At 33.7% G+C, this 27479-nt stretch overlaps 1 protein-coding gene across 1 annotated transcript; it reads left to right on the top strand.

Annotated features, from left to right (window-relative positions):
- Positions 1 to 123: 123 nt before the first annotated feature.
- LOC132544348 (insulin-degrading enzyme-like) lies at positions 124 to 27479 on the top strand. Its single transcript, XM_060207933.1, has 29 exons — positions 124 to 189; positions 1672 to 1875; positions 3239 to 3315; positions 3799 to 3825; positions 4552 to 4655; positions 6284 to 6453; positions 7724 to 7846; positions 8947 to 9059; positions 9571 to 9660; positions 9936 to 10008; positions 10891 to 10983; positions 12019 to 12110; positions 12685 to 12765; positions 13307 to 13410; positions 14091 to 14193; positions 14622 to 14717; positions 15801 to 15827; positions 16187 to 16269; positions 17261 to 17405; positions 19017 to 19127; positions 19345 to 19465; positions 20409 to 20500; positions 21262 to 21373; positions 21694 to 21861; positions 22454 to 22578; positions 22949 to 23096; positions 23698 to 23759; positions 23982 to 24128; positions 25126 to 27479. The coding sequence occupies exons 2-29, from the start codon at positions 1689 to 1691 to the stop codon at positions 25225 to 25227; spliced, it is 2976 nt and encodes a 991-aa protein (XP_060063916.1). The 5' UTR covers positions 124 to 189; positions 1672 to 1688; the 3' UTR covers positions 25228 to 27479.

The raw sequence follows: 27479 nt of genomic DNA, 5'->3' as shown, positions 1-27479 counted from the left end.
TGTTGAGTACTCTACGATGCCCGAATATCTCAAATTAATTCACTTTCACTTTATCGCTTATTAAAGATATGTCTTTTGCCTACAAAACAAACACTGAAGCGATGCAATGTCAGTCGTGGTCTCTGAAAAGCTTTGGTTTCTGCCATTAGTCGGTCAGATCTCCCCGGTACCTCACCTCTCAATTTGTAGGTCTGTATCTATCGACATCTTATTTTGTTGTGAGCATGTTGAAATATGTTATTACTTGTGAAGATATTGCGATTTTCCCCCACGAAACCTCATTAAAATAAAAATAATGTTTCTTTCGTATATGATGGTACTTGTGTACTAAATTTCAATTGCATTTAAAAATAACAAACAACACAGTAGCCTTATAAAAACGTAAAGGTAGAAGGGTTATGTGTTATTTTTAAATGTTACTGAATTTGAGTCCACAAGTACATGTGTTTTATGGCTGTGTTATCACACAAGTTTTGAAAAAAATGTGGGCTATTTCGAGATGATAGTGTTTAGCCCAGCAAACTGAAGGTTTTGTTATCGTCATGTCTTTGATCTTTGCAATAGTTGAAAACGAAATTGCACTGTAAAATAATGAAGCTAGAAAAAACTTATGGATTGTTTTTTGTTTTTATGAAGGTGAGCTTCTGCAGCAAAAAATACATTGCTTAAAATATTTCTTAAAACCTTTAACAAAGTTAATGATCTATTAATGACTATTTTTTGTCACAGTATGTGATATTGTACATCAAAATAAGTACATGCAAATATAAAGGCCCAGAAGAAAAATATCTTGGTAAAATTCACATACAGTTTTCGGTCTAGTTGAATAATTATTCCATGGCAAACTTCATACAAACGTATGAGTCATCTGTTACAGTACATTGCCAAGAATAAGTTTGTATTATTATTGAATTCCAAAGTCAGTGTCATTTACATTTTAAAGTTATTTCATAAGCACTGATGTATCTTTTATACAGTAACTATTTCAATACAAATAGACTATTGCTGGAGCTGACAAGTTTACATGAATTCAAAGGCATTGGAAAGGTCCAAAAAGATTTGTTAAACTTCTGGGCCAAAAACTGAAACTTGATGCATTTGTAGGTTGATCATCCTTCATTTCCATGCTAAATAAGGCATCACCATAGCATAATAGTTTTCAGTTGATTAGACATGATCCAGAGTCAAGTCTTAGTGAAATATCATAATCTATGTGCACTGATTAGTACTTGGAGATTATCTAAAGTACATATCAGCACCAATGTGATACATTAAAATATGATTCCTGACAGAGTGTCCTGGTTATCTGTGGTCATAGATGGTGTTTCTTGTAATAAATATTGAATCCCGTCATGGAAGGTAAATACAAAGGATATGGAAGACATAGCCTTAACATCGAATCTGTAGCTTTATTCTCTGCTTACATGTCTGTTAGCTTTCATCAGAAAGGTTCTTGTGACAGCAAAACTTGTAATCCGGGAGTACGAGTTTCAGGTATTGAGCTCTATCTCCTATATCCAATGTGATTATCACTAGATAGTTAAGATATTACAGAAGAATTTCCTTAATAATACAGTTTTTAGATTTATTACGTCTATGTTCCTATCTGAGATAAAGAGATGGAAACATGAATCAGTGTCTTTGATTTTATATTTTATTGTTATCTAATAGACACTGATGGACAAAAGATGACAGCAAAGCACACCATGAAAGGATTAAAGTTCATTACTAGAACTTTAAACCATGACAAGATCATCAAGTCCTTTCAGGATAAGCGACAGTATCGAGGTCTTGAGTTGACAAATGGTCTCAAAATTATGGTCATCAGTGATCCAGATACGGAAAAGTCTTCAGCAGCCATTGATGTCCACATAGGTAAGATAATCACACTAGGACTGACATTTCCTCTTTGACTAGTATTTTAGCGCAAACTACCACCAACTACCACTGATGCCCCAAATTATACAAATAGACGTCACTTCATTAGCAATTGATTCAGTGTGATTGCTTGTGCTAGCTGACACAAACTTGACAAGAGTACATTTGTGTAGTCATAACCACTGCTAGTTCATCACTTTAGCATTTATAAGTGGAATTCATGTAGTATTTCAAAAGATAATCATATTATAATCATGTTAATAAACATTTTGTTTTGATTTTGGGCAGTACCCTGATAGATCAAACTCCATTTTCACACAGTATCTTAGAATTGGAACAGGTTCAACAATATTTAGTTGATTTTGTGTGTACTAATGGAAAATTTACCATAATTGTAAAGAAAATATCAATCAAGGATAAATTTTATGTCCAGTCGAGTTTTTGAAAGTTTGACCATTAATTCTGATTATTCAATGTTTGTACAATTTCCATATGTAGAGAAACATTTTTGTTTCATACTTCGCATGATTTTGAATGTTGTTAGTAACCTGGATATAAACATTAATCAGTCATGAGTAAAATAATGAATATATGTATTAAGCACTTGATATAAATGATAAAAATATGGAGTGATATTCAATTAAAAAAAAGTAGGGCTATTGTCTCTCGATACTTATGAAGAATATGGCATTGATTTCTGTGTAATTCAGTTGATTTTGACTATGAGCAAAGGTGTAGAGATTATCAAGGATCTGTACCTTTCTGCTATACAGTATCTATATTTATTTTACAGTCCATAAACATTTATATATTCCAGTGTGAATTACATCATTACTACCAATAGGTAACATTTGCACTGCAAACCACTGAAGTGAATCAATGAAGCCCATTGTAATGTATATTATTTTCCTACAACATGTTCTGTACATCGGTGATGCATCAGGCAATTAATAGACTTTCTGGCATTATCACAACTGCAGACAAAAATCAGAGTGCACCAATTTTCTTTCTTATTGCAGTTGTGCGACTTGTGTTACAGTGTACTTATTTACAGAGATATAAACACTGTATTTTAATTTTTTTTGGTACTACGTACCTGGTATGTTCTTTAATGTATATATTGTGTTGGTTGCCCCTGACAGTAGCCAGATATTTCAATGTATTCATTGGTTATCAGTTTTTTCATATTCATAGCTACAGGTAAGTAACAATTTACTTGCCTACATATTCAAAATGTTGCACTAACATGCAGTATTAGATATGTCATGTATTTTGTCTCATCTTCAATTTTCTTCCCAGTTTGGTGAAGGGTAGGGGAGTTTGTGTTTTGTATTAATTTTCTATACACTGTTTTACACAGGTGCCATGTCAGATCCCTGGGAGGTTCAAGGCCTCGCTCATTTCTGTGAACACATGTTGTTTTTAGGCTCAAAGAAGGTAGGTTAATTATATTATCGTAAAATTTATACAGAAAAGCACTCATCCATTGGGGCACCTGTTAAGTTTTTAGTTTGAACATATATTAAATAGTTTTCTTTTTCTGTTTCTGTTTTACTGCTAGTATATGAAATACTTATATGTATTACCAGATGAGTGTCAGTAACCTTATCAAATTTCCTACGACCATTAAGATTTTAGACTAAAGATGGTTACAAACTGCCAGTGGTGCAGTATATATGCTTAACTGTTAATGGGACCAAGGATGATTTGTTTATATAACATGTTGATAAATCCATAAGGTTAAAAGTTTATGTATTTTGCTCCTAACTGAGATGTACAAATCTTGTATTACTTTCAGTATGAACAGGAGAACTCCTACAAGAAGGTAAAACTTTTTGTATCCGTAAGAATTTATAAAGGTTTTTACATATATACTGACTATCTCTTTGATATAATCACTTGTGTTTGTCTTATTTCCAGTATGAAAGTGAGAATGAGTATGATAAGGTAAGATATAGGCATGGTAAACAGAAGTTTCCCTTATCAAATGTGTGAAGTGAAATTATGTGTTATATGCATGTAATTATGTCCCCATATTGAGATGTAGGTGTTCTGTTTACCTTAGCTTTTGTACTTTTGTGCTTTTGTACAATATTTATCAAAATTTTTAGTTGTAGCTAAATAATTTCTTAGATTTTAGGTACATGATCAAAATTTAAAACTGGTTTCTATCAGCTGGCTGCCAGTCAGCTGTCTTGAGTTTTTTCATTGTTTCCTTCTCCCTAATATCTTCTAAAAGATTGATATGATTTTCATGAAACTTGCTTGATGCTGAGGTCCATTCCATGATTTATATGTTCAGCAAGTTTTGCACATATTTAATGAGTCTGTAATCTGATTGATTGGTTATTTTTTGTACAATATCTGATGCAGGAATTATTCAATTTTAATTAAACTTGCAGATATTTTCATCCTACTCCATCCACTGCCCATTTTAATTGTGGACATACATTTCTATGTCCATCTCTCCTCTCACCTTGTGTTCTGTTGCACCAACAGCTTCAAGTCCAAATATGTCACATCTCGTTTTGAATTATTGTTATCTTGAGAACTTCTCAACATATTGAGTTCTTATCAATCCAATCTTCATATTTAATAGAAAAACATGTTGAGTGGTGTACATGTATGAGACGGATTTCCTCTTATTTACTGCTTTCCATTATTGAATTGTAGTTTCTGAATGAGCATGGGGGCCTTTGCAATGCTTCAACTGGACCTGAACACACTACCTACTATTTTGATGTGGCACCAGACTCCCTGTATGGTGCCCTGGACAGGTATGTATTGTGTAAATAAAAAGTCATCGTGCTTGTCCCAAACATACTTTATTTATGCTTCAACAACCCAAGGGACTGGCTTATTGTTTCTTATAATCAGGGGGTGTGCATTACAAGACCAGGAAATTGTATTGGTTTATAATTTAAGACTATTAAGTATTGGAGAGCTTATGACTGGGCTTCTTGGCTGATAAGTACAATATTTGTACTGTATTTATAATATACTTCTTTAACATTAAAACAATTTTCTTCATATTTTTGGTTGAAAGTTTAATACAATATATTAAAATATTTTAGTTGTACTTTTAATATATATAGACAGTGTCCTATCTCAGTAGACAATCCAGCCAACATCATTCTCAGTAGTTAATCCAGCCAACATCATTCTCAGTAGTTAATCCAGCCAACATCATTCTCAGTAGACAATCCAGCCAACACCATTCTCAGTAGACAATCCAGCCAGCATCATTCTCAGTAGACAATCCAGCCAACATCATTCTCAGTAGTTAATCCAGCCAACATCATTCTCAGTAGACAATCCAGCCAACACCATTCTCAGTAGTTAATCCAGCCAACATCATTCTCAGTAGGCAATCCAGCCAACATCATTCTCAGTAGACAATCCAACCAACACCATTCTCAGTAGACAATCCAGCCAACGTCATTCTCAGTAGTTAATCCAGCCAACATCATTCTCAGTAGACAATCCAGCCAACATCATTCTCAGTAGACAATCCAGCCAATGTCATTCTCAGTAGGCAATCCAGCCAACATCATTCTCAGTAGACAATCCAGCCAACATCATTCTCAGTAGTTAATCCAGCCAGCATCATTCTCAGTAGTTAATCCAGCCAGCATCATTCTCAGTAGTTAATCCAGCCAACATCATTCTCAGTAGACAATCCAACCAACACCATTCTCAGTAGTTAATCCAGCCAGCATCATTCTCAGTAGTTAATCCAGCCAACGTCATTCTCAGTAGACAATCCAGCCAATGTCATTCTCAGTAGGCAATCCAGTCAACGTCATTCTCAGTAGACAATCCAGCCAACATCATTCTCAGTAGACAATCCAGCCAACGTCATTCTCAGTAGTTAATCCAGCCAGCATCATTCTCAGTAGTTAATCCAGCCAGCATCATTCTCAGTAGGCAATCCAGTCAACGTCATTCTCAGTAGACAATCCAGCCAGCATCATTCTCAGTAGTTAATCCAGCCAGCATCATTCTCAGTAGTTAATCCAGCCAACATCATTCTCAGTAGACAATCCAGCCAACACCATTCTCAGTAGTTAATCCAGCCAACATCATTCTCAGTAGACAATCCAGCAATTATTAGGATATATTAGGAAACATGTAGGTGTGGAACAATTAACAAGGGAATGGTATATGTCTGTTGAAATTAAAAGTCATACATAAAAAGTTGAGGTCACTTTAACTGAAACTAAAACAATATATGTATAAACTCCTTGCATCTGTGATGGTATTAGTTATGCATAGGATGACAGCTCTAGTTTCCATTACAATAATCTAAGTAGGAACTCATATTTTCTATGATCTATGTCAACTGTACATTATTAGACAAATGTATGAGATACTGAATAGTATGACATGATTTGCTTTGTTTTAGACTCAGCCAGTTTTTCCTCTGCCCATTGTTTACGGCCTCTGCTGTAGAGAGGGAAGTCAATGCAGTGAACTCGGAGAATGACAAAAATATCCCCATGGATAGTCGTCGATTACGTCTTTTAGATAGATCCTTATCTAAACCTGGTCATGACTGGGGCAAATTTTCATGTGGTAATTAAAAAATTAATATTTAAATGACATTATCAATTAAAAACATGTTTGTGCTTTACCAGGTTTGGATTGAAGTTCTTATACTGTCAATGTTGACTTAAAGTTTTGTAAGATGTTTATTGATATGTTTTTATCCTCTAAATTCCAGGGATTACAATCACTTACCTGATACAATCTCTCCACATCATAAGTGACCATAACCCCCTAGAATTTCAAGGATGATAAATTTGTTGATACAAACCATTAGTGGGTTTAGAATTTTAACATGTCATATGTACTCTCTGCTTTGACGGATGCATTTTTGTATCAGCATCACAGGGCTTCACCAACGAATCAGTATCATTTCATCTGTGCTAAGTCCTCTGTTCTCAACACATTAAAGAAACCATGAAAAATTACATTATCTTTATCTAATTGATCAAAGAGGCTACTTATACTTCGGGCCCCATTAGAAGTGGAGATTTTTGTTATTTGTTTTAAGCTTAGGAGACACTGCTGCTCTCCATCACAACACTTCAGATCTTGGCATTTTCGTTTCTTACTTAACTGCTCTTTCTTTCCTGTCCTTTGTATTCTTCAGTTTATGTGTCCTTGGTCATTTTTCCTTATAAGATCCAGGCATGTTTGCTTTTTTGGCTGGTTTTATCACCCAGTGAGCAGCCATGGTCATTTGGATGCTGCGTTTCTGTGTAGTAGTTGTTGGCTACCTCACTGAAAATCATGCTGGAGGCCCATCATGTGCTTTCCAGAGCAGTTGGATTAAGTGCCCAAGGACACAACAGCATAGGATGGTACTGTACCTGATTTCAGCTCCCTGAACATGAAGTTTCCCGAGTAGAAATTTAACCAAATGTATCTGATCTTCACATCTTCATTTGTTTGATTTTCTACTGTGCAATAGAGACCTCCTGCATGGACATTTTCATTAATTCAAAACTAAGAGAAAATAGTATCTTACAACATGATATAATATACCCCTATTAAAGGTGTTATTTCAATTTGTTATATTAAAGTTTTGTTTTAAAGTGCGTAAGGTTTATGAAAAAGTGATCAAATAAACTTAAGCAACAAAACAATATTTTTGAATTTTTATAAAAATATATGTAAAATTTTTCAGGTACAGAATTTTAGGTATTGAAATAAAGATGTTCATTTGTTTAACTGATTTTAAAGCAAGAACTTTTATTAAATTAAGTGAGTTATATAAAAGTATTTGTTTCTGCTACTGATTTTTTAAAACTTATAAATTGGTAACATTTAATTGTTTTAGGAAACAAGGACACATTAGGAACCATTCCTACGTCTCATGGTATCAACATCCGTGAAGCTCTGCTGGAATTCCATGCTAAGCATTACTCGTCCAATATTCTGTCTGTATGCGTGTTGGGGAAAGGTGGGTAGTCCTATAGAATCTTGTATTACTACAGTGTCATCCAAACACTGCATAGTCTCCACCCCATTTTAAATAAAATTTTGTCTTTATTCTGTCTTCATTCCAGCCATCTCTCAAAGAAAGCATTTTTATGTGATCATGGAATATCAACTAGATCACAATAATAAATAATTTGATCTGTTATTTTAACAATTCATCTCAGCAATCTCTTCTGTACTTTTATATTTCTTACCAAATATGGTGTAGAGGTTAAATTCATTCTTGTCTGATGTGACTAAATCAGCACAATTCATTACATATCTTTGTGAAATTTGTGTTACAGATTTAGGGGTAGAGAGATTATCTAAGGATTGTCATACATATCTTTGTGAACTTTGTGTTACAGATTTAGGGGTAGAGAGATTATCTAAGGATTGTCGTACATATCTTTGTGAACTTTATGTTACAGATTTAGGGGTAGAGAGATTATCTAAGGATTGTCGTACATATCTTTGTGAACTTTATGTTACAGATTTAGGGGTAGAGAGATTATCTAAGGATTGTCGTACATATCTTTGTGAACTTTATGTTACAGATTTAGGGGTAGAGAGATTATCTAAGGATTGTCGTACATATCTTTGTGAACTTTATGTTACAGATTTAGGGGTAGAGAGATTATCTAAGGATTGTCGTACATATCTTTGTGAACTTTATGTTACAGATTTAGGGGTAGAGAGATTAACTAAGGATTGTCGTACATATCTTTGTGAACTTTATGTTACAGATTTAGGGGTAGAGAGATTAACTAAGGATTGTCGTACATATCTTTGTGAACTTTATGTTACAGATTTAGGGGGTAGTGAGATTAACTAAGGATTGCCATACATTTCTTTGTGAACACTGTGTCACAGATTTAGGAGTAAAGAGATTAGCTAAGGATTGCCATACATTTCTTTGTGAACGTTGTGTCACAGATTTAGGAGTAAAGAGTTTAACTAAGGATTGCCATACATTTCTTTGTGAACGTTGTGTCACAGATTTAGGGGTAGAGAGATTATCTAAATATTACCATAAATTTCTTTGATTGACTACATGTGTGCTTTAATTCTCCTTACTTCTAGAATCACTAGATGAATTGTCAGAAATGGTTGTGCCAATGTTTGCTGAGGTGGAGAATAAATCTGTCCAGGTTCCTAAATGGACTGACCACCCCTATGGGCCTGACCAGTTAAAGGTAGGGTTCCACTGTAATATTAAAAGCAGCAATTTTTTTCAGTTTTAATGAGTAGACATAACAATACTATTCTTATACTGTTGATTTTCATTGAAATTTACAGATGCCCTACTGCACCTGACCAGTACTTCTATAAATGAAATAAGTTCCATGATTATATTTGTACTTATGTATTTAGTGAAACATGTTCCTTTAGTTAGTAACCTATTCTTATAGAAGTTACACAATGTACCTATGAAAAAATCTCTAGTATACTTTAGTGCATTTGTATGTCTGTTATGGTGTAGATATGTAATATCACAAGAATGGAATATCATCATCATCTTTTAACAAACTAATTTGTTTGGCAAATTTTACAATTTGTCTTAATTATTCTATATTTGTTTTCAACCAGATATAACCTTTTGAATTTGAGATCGTTTTTTCAACTATCCAGGAAATGTCTGTTTCATATCCAAATATTGTAACTTAAATGAACTTTTGATTGACTTGAGATGATCTGGTTTCACAGACAATATGTTATGCAGTTCCTGTAAAAGAGATGAGAAGTCTGAACTTGATGTGGGCCATACCTGACCTACAGGATTTCTACACGGCTAAGGTCTGTAGTATACTTTTGTTTATATACAAACATTTATTGAATCACCTTTCTGTTTATGATATGTTGAATAAATATACCAAATACAATGCAAGAGAAAAACAAATATGATATCATAACTGTACAAATCTTTGTTTCATTTATTAATTGGCAATTGAAGATATATAAGTATTGACATAAAATTTTCACTGTTTTACTCTTAAGTTTGAGAAAATGCAAAAACATAAAATAATGTTTTGATCACGCAAGGAATTTATTCTGAGCTTGAATTTTTTCAGCCTGGGAACTACATCTCTCATTTGATTGGCCATGAGGCTAAGGGAAGTCTCCTGTCAGAACTGAAATCCAAAGGTCAGTTAGTGTCCAGTTTCTTATCATATAACACTTTGGGCAATAATTTTGCTTTGCGTCATTGGAGGAAAAGAATTTTCCAAAAGGAAATGTTGGTGCCATATATTAGCTTATCTCCTTAAGCTATGAAAAAGAATAGGATTTATTTTGTTAATTTGTTGTAAATGCATGGAATGGAAGTTCATATCACTGAGCAAGTTAATAACAAAATTAAAGGGTTTAGGCCTCAATCTAATTTTCATAATGTCATATTTCAGCCTAAAATGACACAATAATGTATGTAGACTGCAGTACCCTGCCTCTTAGCACACTGATGATTGTGAAAGGTGGCCCTGTCCCCTTTAGCTTAGAACAGTGAATTAGCATATTTTGAAAGTGAAATGTTGTCATCTGACACAAGAATAACAAAATATGCATTCTCCATGCGTCTAAGTTCAGAACAATTGCACAATTCATGTCATGGTAAGACTTTTGAGTAAGGAGTGTTATAAAATTTTGTTTGTTCACAGAAGTATCGTTTGTTAATTGGTAACAGGTATGCCATCTTATAGAATAAACCTCAAATTGACAATGGTTGTATGAGCTTCCATTCCATCTTTATTTCTAAATGAAATTGATCTTAAAGGAAATGATATTGAAAATCAGTTTTGTTATATCTGCATAGTCATATCTGAGGTTGTTGAAGTGATTTTTTATATGTATTGTGTGAATGCAAGTCAAGATCCACTTCTTTTTTTTAGTTATGGTATGTTGACAAAATGTCCAAACAAACAATGACTATATCGTATGACTTTAACATCATGATTATAATGATTGTTGAATATTTTGATAAATAAAAATTCATTCACTTTAACATTTATTCATTATTCAATCCTTTTACAGGTTGGGCTAATTCCTTAAGCTGTGGCAGCAGTTTGGGTGCTAAAGGTTTCAGAATCCTGACTGTTAACATACAGTTTACTGAGGATGGTCTGGGTGTGTAGCAATCTATCATGTTATCTCCCTTTAATAGATATTTCACCTCCCTTTGATACATATTTCATGTGTTAGATAACTTGGATTTACCTAGTGTTGTTTGTAGCAACATTTTAGTGAGAATCACCTTTATTTTGTAAAGGAAATTTGAATGTTTGTGAGGATATTATATTTTCCTTCTGTTTAGGATAATTTGTTAGCCTTCCAAATAGGCATGTGTGGTGTGTTCAGTCAACCATAAACTTTAAAGAAAGCCTGTTTACTATTATCATATGTACATCCCTATCAAAAGCTAAGCTCAGTTTTCACTAAGTACAAGTGCTATTTGTGGGGGTGGGGAGGGGGGGGTGTAAATTTTCATGTATTTTGCATTTTGCTTAAATGTTCTATGAACAAAGCAAGTTTGTTCGATTTAAATTTTTTTTAAAGTAAATACCTCATTGTTACGAAAATTAAGGTAACTCTTTTTCAGTGGCTCATTTTCAAACTCAATTATGAGTTTTATAGGCTGGAGAATTTGGAGGGCAGTAAATTTTTTCAGATATGCCAAAAAATAAAAGTGATCTGCAAAATATGGGTAGTTTCGTAATCTCTAATTTATATTTGAGAAAAAATGTCATTCTCACATCAATTGTTAATTTTTAACAACATCAACAAAGAAAAAAAATCATCTTGTGCAGTTTGATAGATAATTTTAACAACTTTAATTAAAGAAAAATTTTCTTTTTCACATTGATGAATAATTTAACAATACTTTGATGAGTAATTTGAACAACCTCCATAAAGGAAAAATTATTTTTCTAATTTAGATAAATAATTTAAACAGTCTCTATAAAGGAAAATCTAATCCTCAAAAATAGAAGGAAAATGGAAACATATAGTTGCATGTTTTATTCCATCAATATTTACAGTGTGTCAATACTGAGCAGAGTAAGTGACAGGTTTTTCAAAACATTGTGGATAACAATGCTATTAGTATTGTTAAAGAAATAGGAAAAAACAACCCTGTGGTGACCTAGTTTTACTTTTATTTAGGTCACATTGATGACATGGTCATGCTTACATATCAGTACATTGCTATGCTGAAGAGTCAGGAACCTCAAGAATGGATTTTTAGGGAGTACCAGGTATGGATAACAAACCAATGGTAGTAGTTTTACCTGTTAATGGTTTATATTGATCTCATTCATGAAATTTTAGGACCTGTTTTCAAATATGTTAGAGAAACACAGAGAAACAATGACACAAACCTCCATTACTTTTCTTAAATGCATATCATTACTCTTTAAGATCTCCTTTGTCCAGAGTGGATTTTCGGTGTCATATTTTAGTTGAAAATGCCTTTTCCTATAACCTTTCATTATCTACATGGATTCTACTAACATATTTTAATCTATTACCAGGTAAGGCCTTAGGGCATATGGCTGTACTGTTACTTACAAGAACAAAATCAGTGAATACATATTTTATACCAGGCGTTATATTCCTATGAATTAAATCTTTTAGTGAAGGCAATGCAACTAATTTTAAAAGTTGCACACTAATGATGTGCCAGTCCTATGGGGATCATTTCATAAATTATTACATACATCTTCAAAATTTGATTTTGATGTTTTCGTGTTTATTTTTTTTTAATATTTTGTTGAGAAAAAGATTAAATCATTTGCTGTATGGTGTATATCCCCCTTGTTCTTTTTACAGAATATTCGGGCCATGAAATTTCGGTTTAAGGATAAAGAAGAAAGTAGAAACTATACACCATCTGTGTGTAGGTCAATGCAGGCAAGTTAAAGCATTTCTAAGATCTAGAGTAGTTTTTAAGGTCATACAATACAGTATTTGTATGTGCCTGCAGTTTCTGGTGAGGTTAGCTACACTGAAAACCATGTTACTCTGCCTTTAGTTTTTGTGTATTTTAAATCATATCCGGTGTATGACATCTGGGGAGGCTTACAATTGTTTGGGGAAGATGGTTTTTAGGACTGATTTTAGGCTTTTAGCAGAGATTTTCATAAGAAACTCCAACACCGTAATGTTGGTAAGTACTGTTGTAATATTATCTTGATTTTAAAATGGTGTGAAATAGAATATATAATACATCGTACATTACACAACATGTATAATTTGTACTCTAGGAGCAGTACATTTATAAAATATATTTACAGTATCAGTTTGTCTGTAGTTAAATATGTTTAATGTGACTGAATTGTATACACTCAGTGAGGACCATATAGAGCTAATTTTGTTGCTAATGATTTGACGGAAGGGAGACTTTCCTAGTTGTGTTTTGCTCAGCACCTTACATAAGACTGGTCTCTTATAGATATACCCTATGGAGGACACACTGAGTGGTGGGTACCTGATGTCAGAGTTCCGACCAGACCTTATCACCTCAATACTAGACAAACTGGTACCAACCAATATGAGGTAACTGTATAGTAATACATAAGTTAGAACAGTAAAATATCACATCTGGTCAGAAAAAAGTATCAGAACTAACAGGAAGGAAAATATTTGAAAAAAAATGATGTTCTTATTGGGATCTGGTTTGAAAAATTTCAAATATATTACAGGAAATGTAAAGTCAGGGCTGGATCACATAAAGAGATGGAACACTAAATCAAAATGGTTGATATTGATTTGAATTTAATGTTGGCTAAATTAGCTCATAGACTTGTATATAGCAATGTTACAATCTTTTATCATAATATGCATGACTTATGTCTGGAATACAAAGAAAATGATATCCAACATCCGTGTGGGCGGTTCCGTTAATTTTCAGTAATCATTCAAGGATGGATTCTTAAGGAATACATAAGTCTGGTGCTAGAAACATATAAACAATAGGTATTGATGACTAGACAACATCCACGGAAGATCTTCATTAGGTCTTGGATATTGTCTGGTTATCTATACTAATTATTTCTGGAATGTACAACTGTCATTTCCCCCATTGCTATTTATATATAACTAAATTATTATAAGACTTTGGCTTCATGCTACTGAAAAAGAATTCAGAATGTTGCCAACACAAAACTGTTTGATTCCACACACTCTAAGGGGTCAATTAGTCAGGTATATAAGATATTTCTGTTATTTACCTATAGAATCCGAGTGGCAGCTAAGACATATGATAGTATAGCAGACCAAACAGAGCCTTTATATGGTACCAAATATATGTTAGAGAAAATTCCTGAAGAAAAACTACAAGTAAGTTTAGATAAAAAAAATACCTGTGTCGTTATGAATGGTGTTAGCTTGTACTTTTATAAAGTTCCCTTGCCCTAGTAACATATTTAAAGTTTAACTACTAAGTCTTGTTAAAGGTAGACATTTATATAATGTATTAGTGCTATTAATAGATTGTATACCACTTAATGAATAATTGGTACTTTGTTGATATGAAGGAAGGAGAAAACATATTTTGCAATATCTTTGATAATCCTCTTTTCAAACTTAGTTTTCTATCTTATGGAAAAAGATATATACAAGAATTTCATAAATTCTGCAAAACTTAAAAATAAACCCAATAAACTGGCCATACATTTCAAGTGAAATGCCTGCCATACCTGTCTTAATTTGTAACTATAGATCTCAACATGTGGTCACTTGACTTGTGTATATCACCTTAATTATAGGCTTGGGGATGCTGTGGTTTTCATGAAAACCTAAGACTACCTGCTGTCAATGAATTCATACCAGAATCATTTGATATTGTTCCAAGAGAAGTTCAGGTGAGTATGTACCAGGTATTATTGACTCAGTTACTAGTGCCTTGATAGGAAAAAACAAATTTAGAAGAAAGTGTAGCAGTTGGCTTACCTATAAGTATTTTTACTTACCTATAGCATTTTGTATTGTTGGTTAGTATAATGTACTTTTTCCAAAACGACACATTTCAGTTCCATTTGTGAATGAAGTTCCTTTATAATTAGGATTAAATTTGATTCCTTATTTGATGGATTATAGGATTTTGTCTGAACTATTTCTCCTAATGTTGTAGGTTGTATTGTCTGTCTCTGATGACAGTCATTGATCTTCGTATGTGTAGTTCATAATGCATCTTGCAATGTACCACTACACACTGTAAGAGTTTGAATTATTCTTCAGTTATAAGTGTATAATTTCTTAGTCAAGAAATTTAAATAATTAATATGCATCTTACAACACAGACTCCGCTTGAATATAAGTTATCCTTTTAATAGGATAGAAGTATATCCATTTTACATTGTATCATGCTTGTAAGTAGACATTTGATATCAAATGATGTACGGCTATATTTGTTTATCTGACTGATGGTACGATGGTTGTTCCTTTATGAAATAAGGACAGACCTACTAATCTTATTTTGCTTTTGAACAAGTTGTGACTAAGTCTTATGAGGCCCCTCCAAATTTTGTATGAAATGTTAAATCTGTAGTCCTAACAAACTGCCTTAGTTATCAACATAAACCCTTAGTTGCAACAAAGCAACTTTAAACTTGGTTTGTAGTGGTTGAAGGCTAAATTTGCAGTTCTTCTACTCATTTGGGAAGGGAGGGGGTAGTGTTAACTTTAGTGAGATAACTGATTTCACTCACTCTTGTGAGAATAGAATAGAAAAAGAGATGCTTTTTCATTTGGATTTAATCTACAAGCTATGATTGGAAACTACAAATCTTCTTCATGAATTGTTGAGCTATATTGGTATATGCCCAAACTTCATGATTTGTTATGGTTCATAGCTAAACTTGCTGTTCCTCAACTTACATGGGAAGGGAGGTAAGTCTGTCAAGTTGAAGCTCTTGTATCTTATCATGTTTTACAATCCATTTCAGTCCAGTACAGTGCCACAACTTGTGAGGGTATGTTTTGTCATTTCACTTTTATAAATATCTCTGCGTTAATGTAAACTTTTCCTTAATAAGAAACCAGTTGATGGTATCACAATGGAAGATTGTTGTAATGTTGTTTGAACACAATTGTACAGATACAATCCTTAAAGAGTGTTGTTTTGACCATTTAGGACTCTTACTTTCTACACAATACGATTGATTGTACCAATGAACTCATCCCTTTAGTAATGTTTTCTTTCTAGATAGTAAATATGTTGTTTCCACAAATCATCTTAACACTTCATGATAAATAAAAGATGCATCTGCCAGGGCTTTATATCACTGTTTTACAGAAAGTCACAATATTAATAATTTGATACAATCTTTAGGATAGTGACTTGTGTCGACTGTGGTTCCATCAAGACAACACATTCCTTCAACCTAAAGCATCTGTTAAATATGAACTGAACAAGTAAGTATCGATAACACAAACTGTAGACTTCTTTCAGAACCTTGTTTTTATTTTAAAAGTGTACCTGCCTAAAACTTTTTTAAAGATTTGTGAAGTGTCTTCCATACTGAAACTGAATACCGTAAATTTGTGTGTATAGTGCACAGTTTTTTGGGCAAAACCTGTCGTGTCAAAAAGGGGGTGCGTACTATACAGGAACATGCCGTTCTTGGGGTTATCATTCTCAAGTTCTCTGTCCGCCATATTGGATTACCTCCCTTCACATAGTTATATGTAAAAGTCGTCGGTCATATCTGATACATTAAAGATAAAAACAACAAGCAGTTCGTAGCATTGAAGATACTTTTCACTAAACACAGTCACAAATCACTTTTGTTACTATGCACTAAACAAACACAGTCACTGAAATGGTTTGATTTCCTCCTCATCATTGTCACTGTTAAAGAAGAATGCCAGATTAAAGTCTGCCTCGGTAGATTTTTCGTTGTCATGGTAAAACAGGTCGTAATCATCCTCATAATGGTCCTCCATATCAAAATCAACGGTGGGTTCACTATCAGCCCATCCCATTGATGCTTTGATGTCAGTGACCTATGCCTGAGTGCGCACTATACCCACAAATTTACAATAGGTTTTCTGATATGGTATATCTCTTGTGAGATCAGATCTCATGGATATGATTGCTCTGGTTATTATAGAAAAATTCTATTAGCCTATTTGCTTCGTTTCGCTATTCTGTTCCATGTTACATATGTATATTGAAATTTAATTTAAGTATGCTATATAGACAAACCATGTACTGTATCATTGAGCTGAAATACAAATTGCTTGTCAAGACTAATAATCTTTTAAACATTTTAATTTTATGTGCGACTTGCATTGGTAGTACAGATTATCCTTAGCTGTCACATTCTGCAGGTTTCATATAAGATACAAATGCTAATAAAATACCAACTATTTTCAGAGGTTATGGTTTCATTGTTTTTTTCAGCCCTCTGACCTATCTTACACCTGCCAACCATGTTCTGACCAAGCTATTTGTGATGCTGTTCAAAGATGCTCTCAATGAGTATTCCTATGATGCTGAGTTAGCTGGTCTTCACTATGATCTCTCCGCTACCAAATATGGCATAACAGTAATTATTCTACATTTGTATTGTGTGTTTAGCTGGCATTCTATTCTGTCCAGGATAGTGACATACATGTATTGTGTGTTTAGTGACATTCTATTCTGTCCAGGATAGTGACATACATGTATTGTGTGTTTAGCTGGCATTCTATTCTGTCCAGGATAGTGGCATACATGTATTGTGTGTTTAGTGACATTCTATTCTGTCCAGGATAGTGACATACATGTATTGTGTGTTTAGTGACATTCTATTCTGTCCAAGATAGTGACATACATGTATTGTGTGTTTAGTGACATTCTATTCTGTCCAGGATAGTGACATACATGTATTGTGTGTTTAGTGACATCCTATTCTGTCCAGGATAGTGACATACATGTATTGTGTGTTTAGTGACATTCTATTCTGTCCAGGATAGTGACATACATGTATTGTGTGTCTAGTGACATTCTATTCTGTCCAGGATAGTGACATACATGTATTGTGTGTTTAGTGACATTCTATTCTGTCCAGGATAGTGACATACATGTATTGTGTGTTTAGTGACATTCTATTCTGTCCAGGATAGTGACATACATGTATTGTGTGTTTAGTGACATTCTATTCTGTCCAGGATAGTGACATACATGTATTGTGTGTTTAGCTGACATTCTATTCTGTCCAGGATAGTGACATACATGTATTGTGTGTTTAGCTGACATTCTATTCTGTCCAGGATAGTGACATACATGTATTGTGTGTTTAGCTGACATTCTATTCTGTCCAGGATAGTGACATACATGTATTGTGTGTTTAGCTGACATTCTATTCTGTCCAGGATAGTGACATACATGTATTGTGTGTTTAGCTGACATTCTATTCTGTCCAGGATAGTGACATACCTGTATTGTGCTACCCATGGCTGTTTATTTGTGTCGGTCCCATTCTACTCCTTTATATGAAGTGGCATTACTTCACTATGTAGTGGCAATACTTCCTCAGGGTCATTTCTGGAAAGATTTTGGTCAAACTTTATCAACTGAGAATTGTCAAAAATGAGATGACCTTTGATGGGTTAATATTTAAGAAGTCAATGTCAAGGTCATTATCACCCTATCATCACTCTGGCAAGTTTAGTTTTTAATAAATTTTGACCACAAGCAAACTAAATGCCATTAAGAGATCAAATATGAAATGCTAATGAGTTTGTGTTTTGGGGAGTAGGGAGGTTGAATATTATAATAGTGATGTGATAAAAGACAGATAGGATCATTATACTGTCATCTTTTCAGTGTTGAAATCATTAGTTAGCGCTACCCTCGTATAAACTGTCTAATTACCATGGGCTGTACTTGTCTGGCTTTTTAGTTTTCAGAATTTCTGTATAAAGCAGAATTTGTGTCATTGTTTTATACTTCGCACCGAATTCCAAAACTGTATATGTTGAGTTTTACATGTAACATCCATATTACAGTACAGGTGTATTTGTTTGTCATGGAATAACTCTGTACCACTTGAACTGTTTCAAGTGTGAGATATGGGAAAGCAGCCTAATTAGAAGATATCCCTCTGGAAATCTATCTTATTTAATTTGCATTGTACCAGAGACATGTAAGATGTCATTGTTTCTTATCATTCCAGTTGTCTATCAGTGGGTACAATGATAAACAGCATGTCCTCCTAAAGAAGATCATGGACAGACTTACCCAGTTTTCTGTTGACCCAGACCAGTTTGGCATCATCAAGGAGAAGGTAACCAAGAAATGCCCTTCTGGTTAACTAGTGATCATTGTTGTATGCTTTACATTTGGATTGTGTTCTGTAGGGAAACTTACTATTACTGTTTTATACATAAAGTGAGCGAATAATTATTTATAAGCTACTATTTATGTAATCAGACTGACTACATATAGGCATTTGTTTTATTTCTATTTCAATACACATATGCCATGAAATGATTATTTTAAAGTTGGAGAGGATTTATAAGAACTTCAGAGCAGAACAGCCCAGTAGTCAGGTTTCTTCCTATACCTCAGAACTCATGTCTGAAGTACAGTGGACCCATGAGGAAAAACTTCAGGCTCTACAAGGTATACTCTGATTGTTCAAGTTTTATCTCTGTGGATGTTTAAACATTAGACTCATTATACCTAGAACTTACATTACTTTTGTTCCACATTCTATCCACAATTAATTTGGTTGTCCTACAATATATCCACTACGAATATTGAAAATGGTTGTTCAACTACATTATTCATCCTCTGCTAATTAGGATGTTCTGCAAATTTCATGCCATTAATCAGATTGTTCTACAAATCTTATGTTTAATCTGGTTGTCTTACAATTTATCCCAAACTAATCTGGTATTCCAAGTATCTATCCCCCACTACTCTGGTTGTCTTACAATCTATCCCCCACTACTCTGGTTGTCTTACAATCTATCCCCCACTATGGTTGTCTTACAATCTATCCCCCACTATGGTTGTCTTACAATCTATCCCCCACTATGGTTGTCTTACAATCTATCCCCCACTAATCTGGCTATCCCATTATCTATACCCACTAATCTGGTTGTCCCATTATCTATCCCCACTAATCTGGTTGTCCCATTATCTATCCCCACTAATCTGGTTGTCCCATTATCTATCCCCACTAATCTGGTTGTCCCATTATCTATCCCTACTAATCTGGTTGTCCTATTATCTATCCCCCTAATTTAGTTGTCCCATTATCTATCCCCACTAATCTGGTTGTCCCATTATCTATCCCCACTAATCTGGTTGTCCCATTATCTATCCATCATTGCAAGACGATGTTACTTTATGTACATTAAGTGTTCTCATCAGACAAGTATGACCACTGGTATATGTAAATGGTTAAGAGTCATTTAGAAAAACTCTATCAGGTGAAATGGAATTCAACCTTGATTTCTTTCTAGGTACTAACTGATAATTTATTTACAGAATGAACTGATTCAAATTTAAATGTTTAAGATATTTACAATATCTTGAAAAGTGTCATCATTTGTTACAGGTATTACAATAAATATGCTAGAAGATTTTGTCCCAGAGGTGCTCAAGACACTTTACATAGAGGGCCTTATCACAGGCAATGTCACAAAACAGGTAAGTTGACTTATGTCACAATACAGTTAGATTATCATTGATCTAAATATCACAATACAGGTAAATTGTCGTTGATTTATATTACATGTCTTACTCTAAACAAAACCCTGAACACCTATTTTTTACATGATTGGTCTGTGTCACAATATTAGGTAAATTATTGATCCAAACACAAGAAAGGTAAAGTGCCATTGGCCTATGTTTCAAAATAGGTAAATTATCATTAGTGCAAGTTTCCAAAGAGGAAAATTATCATTGAACCATATCACTAAATAGGTAAATTGTCATTGATTTGAGTCACAACAGGAGGTGAATTATCATTGAATCATCAATAAAGGTCGCAGAACTGGTAAATGATTGATCTGCTGTAAAATGATTTATTTTTGTGAGGGTTTTATTAATCAATAAATTCATATTTCCACAAAATCATGAACAACCTATTGTCTTGGTACTTAATACTGGTAGATTTTTTGAGTACGTTTTATTGATGAAAACGATTGTGATTGAAACTGTTTTTTTTAATGGAAAATATTAGATTTTACATTGTACCATAATACAAGTAAATTATCATTGGTGTTTGTTAACATATCACAATCCAGGTGACATTGCAGGTAAATTATTGTTTTATGATTTAGTCATACTAACTTGTTATTGTACATGTAAATCATTTAATATTATGCATCAAGCACATCACATATATACATGGCTACATTGGATGTGATTATGTTTCACTTGTTTGACTGATAATTATATGACAACAGGATGTGTTAGCCATGACAGAGATGGTTGAGAATGTGCTTCAGTCTCAGAGTGGGACACGTCCACTCCCAGTTAGTCAGAGAATGAGGTTCCGAGAACACAAGTTACCACAGGGTAAGTACATCCTCCATTACTACAGGGTAAGTCATCAGTTATCATGGAGTAAGTACATCATTTTATCACACATAGCTGTATAAATTATAACCTGTGTTGGTAGATATTATATATTATTAAGATATCTGTATAAATTATAACCTGTATTGGTAGATATTATATATTATTAAGATATCTGTATAAATTGTAACCCGTGTCAGTAGATATTATTTATTTATAAGATTGCTGTAAAGAACCATTGTAATGGTAAGATGATATGACACTCTATGTTGATATATATCAATAAGGATGTAATGGAAAGAATTTTGTATTTTAAACAGGTAGTTACTATTTGTATGAGCGTACAAATGAGATCCAGAAGAGTTCCTGTACCCTGATATACCTTCAGTGTGGGCCAGAGGACACTGCCTCTAATGTATTACTGGAGCTTCTCTCTCAATCTCTCAAGGAGGCGTGCTTCACCACTCTTAGGACAAAGGAACAATTAGGTTTCTGCTTCCTCATACCTATTTCTAATACTAGTTTATTATGTAAACAACTCTAAATAATGACATTCCTAATCCAATATCATCATACTTTTTAAAACTGGATAAAGAAAAGTAAAATGACATTTCTCATCCAATATCGTCATACTTTTTAAAACCAGATAAAGGAAAGTATAATGACAATTCATATCCAATATTATTGACTTTTTAAAATCAGCTAAAGGAAATTCTTTTGTAATGGAGATTTTGATAAAATTGATTAGAAATGGTTGATTTGTTGTTACAAAACCACATGAACTTCTAGTTCAGTTCACTGTGATTATCATACCCTCCTCTTATGTAAGAGTGGTACATTGTGCGTGTATCCCTGATTAACTTGTGTACAACGTACATCCTTAACCTGTGGACAGATTTAGGTTATATTCATACCATAGCTTCATATCATCAACGTCTTTACTTGATTAGATTTTGGTGGTCATTTCTCTAGGTTAAAGGTCACCCTTAATAGATTTAGATCAGAAGGAAAGCGTGCAGGGATGAGCAGGGTAAAAGACAGTCTGTGTTCAGTTCATTTTTATTTTGTGTATTTTTTTAGGTTACACTGTGCGAAGTGGACCTTTACGCAGCAGTGGTGTCCAAGGATATCGTATCCTTGTACAGTCTGGCAAATCACCGAAGTACGTTGAGGGACGGATAGAAGCTTTCCTCTCCTGTATGGATGTATGTTAAGTTAATGTTGCCTTAGTCATTTTTTTACTCACTGGGTGTGGCAAAGGATTGAGAATTTCATGTCCAGTATATCTATTTGAGTAATTTTAATCTGAATTTTATGTCCAGTATATCTATTTGAGTAATTTTTATCTGTATGTTCTCAGTATGTGGGAGATATACAGTATAATAATTCTGAGGTCATTATCGGGGGTTATGAAGGGATTAATGGAGGTTTGCTCTTTAACTTCTGAGTATGTTATCTATGATAGAATTTATCACAGATGTTCATAAGTTCTTTGCGAGAGGGACCATAACATAACCATAGAAAAAAATTATTTATTGTCTGGAGAAATTATTCTGGTTATTTGTTGTCCAATAGGAGCAGTTAAAGACGATGACAGAAGAAGAATTCCAGAAACATGTTGCTGCTATGACAGTCAAACGCCTTGATAAACCAAAAAACATCCGTGAACAGAACCAGTATTTCTGGTTTGAAGTGAAAAATCACACATATAATTTTGATCGAGGTAAAAGCGTGAGAATTTCTGTTTTGTTTGTTACTATGACTATATCCTGGCCATTTTTTTGAGAGGTGGGGTTTTGTTGTAGTGACCTGTCCTACCCTGCCCTGTCCCCCTATGAGTCATTATTCCATTAGCTTCCTTTCTCTTGGTAAAACTTTATACATGGATTAACTACAACTTTACATTACCTCCAATGAGTTCTTGTTGCATGGTTCTGAAAACATGAACACAGTATTGCTTGTATTTCATCAAATATATCTGACTTATTTGCACGAAACAGGGGCATTTGCTTTTTGAAGACATTTTTTAGTTTCCTAATATGAACATTGACAAGTAAATTTTTCTTGAGATAAGTCTGTTATGATCAGTTTGCAGGTTGAGAGAAACAACAACTTAATTACCTATAAGTTGCATTCATTAGTGTCAGATATTTGTTTCTGTAAGAGGATATAATGGGCTTGTATGTGTATTCACCAGTCCTTGTGTCATATTGTCTGAGGCATGTCTTCATCACTCACTATCTCACTACCTCCTGGGGATGTCAGTTACATTCATTTGGTCCTTCACTCAGATTAGAATTTATTTTAACTAAATTTATCCATAGATAGCATTGAGGTTGCACACCTGAAGACGTTAGAGAGAAAGGATCTTTACCAGTTCTTCAAGGTAAGCAAATACAGGTGTTTATAGAGAAATATATTAATGTAAACTGGTATAACTACAAACAGTGACAGGTTAAACATGGGCGACCATTGGACCAACATGATTTGAGGAAATCAATCCAGATAACAAAATTACTTTTAAAAAGTTATAATGTATTGCACTGAATTTGAAATGTTATCATTGAAATTTTTAAAAAAAAAAATTGATAATAAAACTGTTTTACAGGAGCATATTGCTTTGGATGCATACAAGCGACAAAAGCTGGCTATTCACGTTGCTTCAACATTGGGAAACTGTGACACTAAAGAAGAGATAACCTCAGATCTGGAAAAGAAGGATTCAGATGTTACACCTTCCCAAAATCTGCCACAGGTAAAATGTTCTCTCACTATCAAATGTATGCAATATTGCCTATAGGAAAGGTGACATCATTTTCTAATAAGTTAGTGTTTTCTGTTTTCAAATGAACTAACTTGTTTTAACAACTTTTTATCTCTAAACAAGATGTGAAGAGTCAGCATATTTAGCTTGTAGCTTCTTGGGATGAAACCCAACCAAATCTATGGAAAGAAATGACCTTGCAGGTGGTAGACACTGCATTGGACTGTTAACCCCAAATATGCTGCAACCCGATTGCCATATTTTGATTCATACACATGTACTTGATGTTTTTTCCAAATTGATCAGACATATGAAAATTATGAAATTTATTGAAATATAGGGCTAGTGCACCCTCCCCATCTAAATTTTGACTTTTGTTTTGATTACTTTGGATTTTTCTTGGTTTCCTCTTAGGCTTCAAAATTCAGGCCTAAGTACCACTGACAAGAGCTAGAACAAAAAAATCTGTATGGTGCAGGTTTATTCATTGTTTGGCTCTACTTTATCTAACACTGAATTTGTGTGAAAAGATTCTATTTACTTGACAATGTTTATCTTTTGTACATATTGACTAATTTAATATCACTAGTCATGAAGTGTTCTAGGGATTCAGAGAGTGATAGTGAGCTTAACCCCTGCAGTATTAATGATATATTTGAGGTAACAAGGGTGACTTTTTGTCTTTTTTGAAAATTTTAAAAACCTATAATTGTGATATTTGGCTGATAGGTTCTTGGTATGATGCTATGAAGCCAGAGAATGTTTGCAAAAAAATGTTAACGTTTCAAATAACCAAAGTCAGAGAGGTCATATTTGTTCAAACGCCAAAATGATTTCTGGTCAGTCAAAAGGCCTAGTCTTTATATTTGGCTGACAGTCTGACATGGGATAAAGCCTTTTAATACTGTACTGAAGATACTGTACATTTTCTTGATTAATGTTTTATATGAAGAGGCAGTTAACTTTCAATGTTTAATCCACTTTTCAGCCTGTGTATGTAACTGATGTGTCAGCATTCAAGGAAAATTTGGGGCTGTACCCTCTACCAGAACCTTACAACAATCTAGGCAGGGTGAAGTCTTTCCTTTAAAACACCAGTCTTTGTTGTACAGTAAAGTACATTATTCATCAGGAAAAGTTTTTGTACTTGCTAATACAATAAAGTGCATTCCACAGTTCATGTATCTGACAATACGACATTGATGGACACTTACCTGGACACAAGATCATCCATGTGTGAAGATCATTAAGGTGTGAAGATCATCCAGGTGTGCTTTAGATATACAGAAGACCCACTTAGCTCAGTAATATATAATCCTAATGATTCCTGGCTATAGATGGTAATTTGTTACCTGAGGTTAGTTAAACATGTGTTTTCTATTTCTATATTTGAATCAGTGTAAGAATATTTGTTATTGTTTTACTGTTGTTAAGGATCTTTAACTATGCAAGGCTAATATGTAGCTACTAAATGATCTGGATTGTTAATGGTGCATATATTTTTATTTTTTTAAAACATCAAAAATCCTTGCAATTGTAAGTATTTGAAAACATTTGAAATCTCCCTAATACTTGTCTGTTCCATGTGTATACAATTTGTATATATGGAAAGTTTCTTGTAAAGATGTGTTCTGATATATTCACTACGTGTACTAAATAGGTCATGTACCCATCTTTTAACTTAGATGTGTGTCCAAATCAGTACAATTGTATAGCATGAATCGTTCAATGTGTATAAACTTTCATTGCTTTCATGGTTGCTTTAGAACAACTAATACACAAAACTGATATTTCTATGACACAAAAGAATAGAAACAATATAAAATTTAGATTAATAGAAAGTCATATAATTTGGAAGCCCTCAAATCGCAAAAAAGAAAGTAAACAGTCCTGAACATTTCATATTATACAGGATTTAGGTAATGTACCTATAGTTAAATTTTTCAGTTCACCTGACCCTTATGCTGTGGTGCGGCATCCTGTGACAACTTTTTTCTTTAAACAGCATCTTCTCAATAGCTAAGTGACCAAATGTGATATTATTTGGCTGGTCTGTTCCTAAGATGAATCCCAACAAAGTTTGCAAAAAGAAATAACCTTGACCTGTAATCAAGGTCACAAGGGTCAAATTTGTGAAAACATGTAAATGTATTTCTCATGAACTAAGAGGCCTAGAGGGATGATATTTAGCTGGTATGTTCCTAGAATGAAGACCAACAAAGTTTGATGAAAGAATGACCTTGGCTTGTATTCAAGGTTACAGGGTCAAATTTGTTAGAATCTTTAAACAACTTCTCATGAACTAAAAGTCCTAGAGGCATGATATTTGGCTGATATATATATATATACACCAGGTGAGTGCTGCATGCCCATTGAGCCTCTTGTCATTTATATATGCATGGCAAAATATATCCACTACTACATAGGTTATGTATCAAAGGAAAGATCTTTAGGTCATCTGACCCACTGACCCAAAGAAGCAATATCATGAAGACAGTAGATATCACAACAATGGCAACTTAATAGAAAATTTTGCAGGATTTTTTGGTCCGAGTTCCTTTTGTTAGAACATATTTGAAAACATAAGTGAAATTTTAACTGAATTGAAGCAAACAAATTAAAATCAACACACAAAACAAATCAGCCTTGTGAAATAGTAGCACTACACATGTAGCGGTCCAGGTTGGCTTAAAAACTGGTTACATGTAGGCAATCACTTTTAGCAAATATTAATAGTGAATGGTAGCCAAACAGCTAGAGATTTCCATGCACTACAACATTCAGAGATCCATTACAAAATTAGTGTGTGCACTAAGAACCAAGAACCAACCTAAAATTTCAGGAACTTTAGCAACCCCCCCCCCCTCCCCCTCCTACCTGGGCTTTGCCCTGGACCCACTGAAGGCCTGAAGCTCCTTGCCCATTATTCTGTGTTTACATTATTTTCTTTCAGATATGTCCTTGGTATTGAAACCATATACTGTTGATGTTGGGACCCATATCCATAATACTACAATATATGATGTTCTTTATTTTCCAGGTGTGTTCACTCATTTTCCATATTTTCCAGCTATATTTCAAATTTGCCAGTTGTATTTCAAATCCTACAGATATATATTGACACGAGACATATTTGTGTTATGACTGTGATAGCTGTTAGAGGTAGCTACATTTACAGTAAATTGTGCCGTCCTAGTTTATTTATGCTACTTTTATCATATAACATTATACATTATGTACTTGAGTTTACACTCTACTTTCATGATGATGAATTCTATGGATTGTTTTATCCATTTTGAATTTTAAAAACAAAGAATTAAATGGAACTTTCTCCAAATTAAA

The sequence above is a fragment of the Ylistrum balloti genome, unplaced genomic scaffold (assembly GCF_031769215.1).
Source record: "Ylistrum balloti isolate Yb309-2 unplaced genomic scaffold, AGI_CSIRO_Ybal_v1 Utg369794, whole genome shotgun sequence".
Classification (NCBI taxonomy): domain Eukaryota; kingdom Metazoa; phylum Mollusca; class Bivalvia; order Pectinida; family Pectinidae; genus Ylistrum; species Ylistrum balloti.
Note: the sequence above shows the minus strand (reverse complement) of the source record. Positions and strands in the feature narration are given on the sequence as shown.

Coding starts and splice junctions, on each gene's coding strand:
- LOC132544348 (XM_060207933.1), top strand. CDS start 1,689: ATGACAGCAAAGCACACCATGAAAGGATTAAAGTTCATTACTAGAACT. Junction 3,316..3,798: donor TGTTTTTAGGCTCAAAGAAG/GTAGGTTAATTA, acceptor TCTTATTTCCAG/TATGAAAGTGAGAATGAGTA. Junction 21,374..21,693: donor AGAACACAAGTTACCACAGG/GTAAGTACATCC, acceptor TATTTTAAACAG/GTAGTTACTATTTGTATGAG.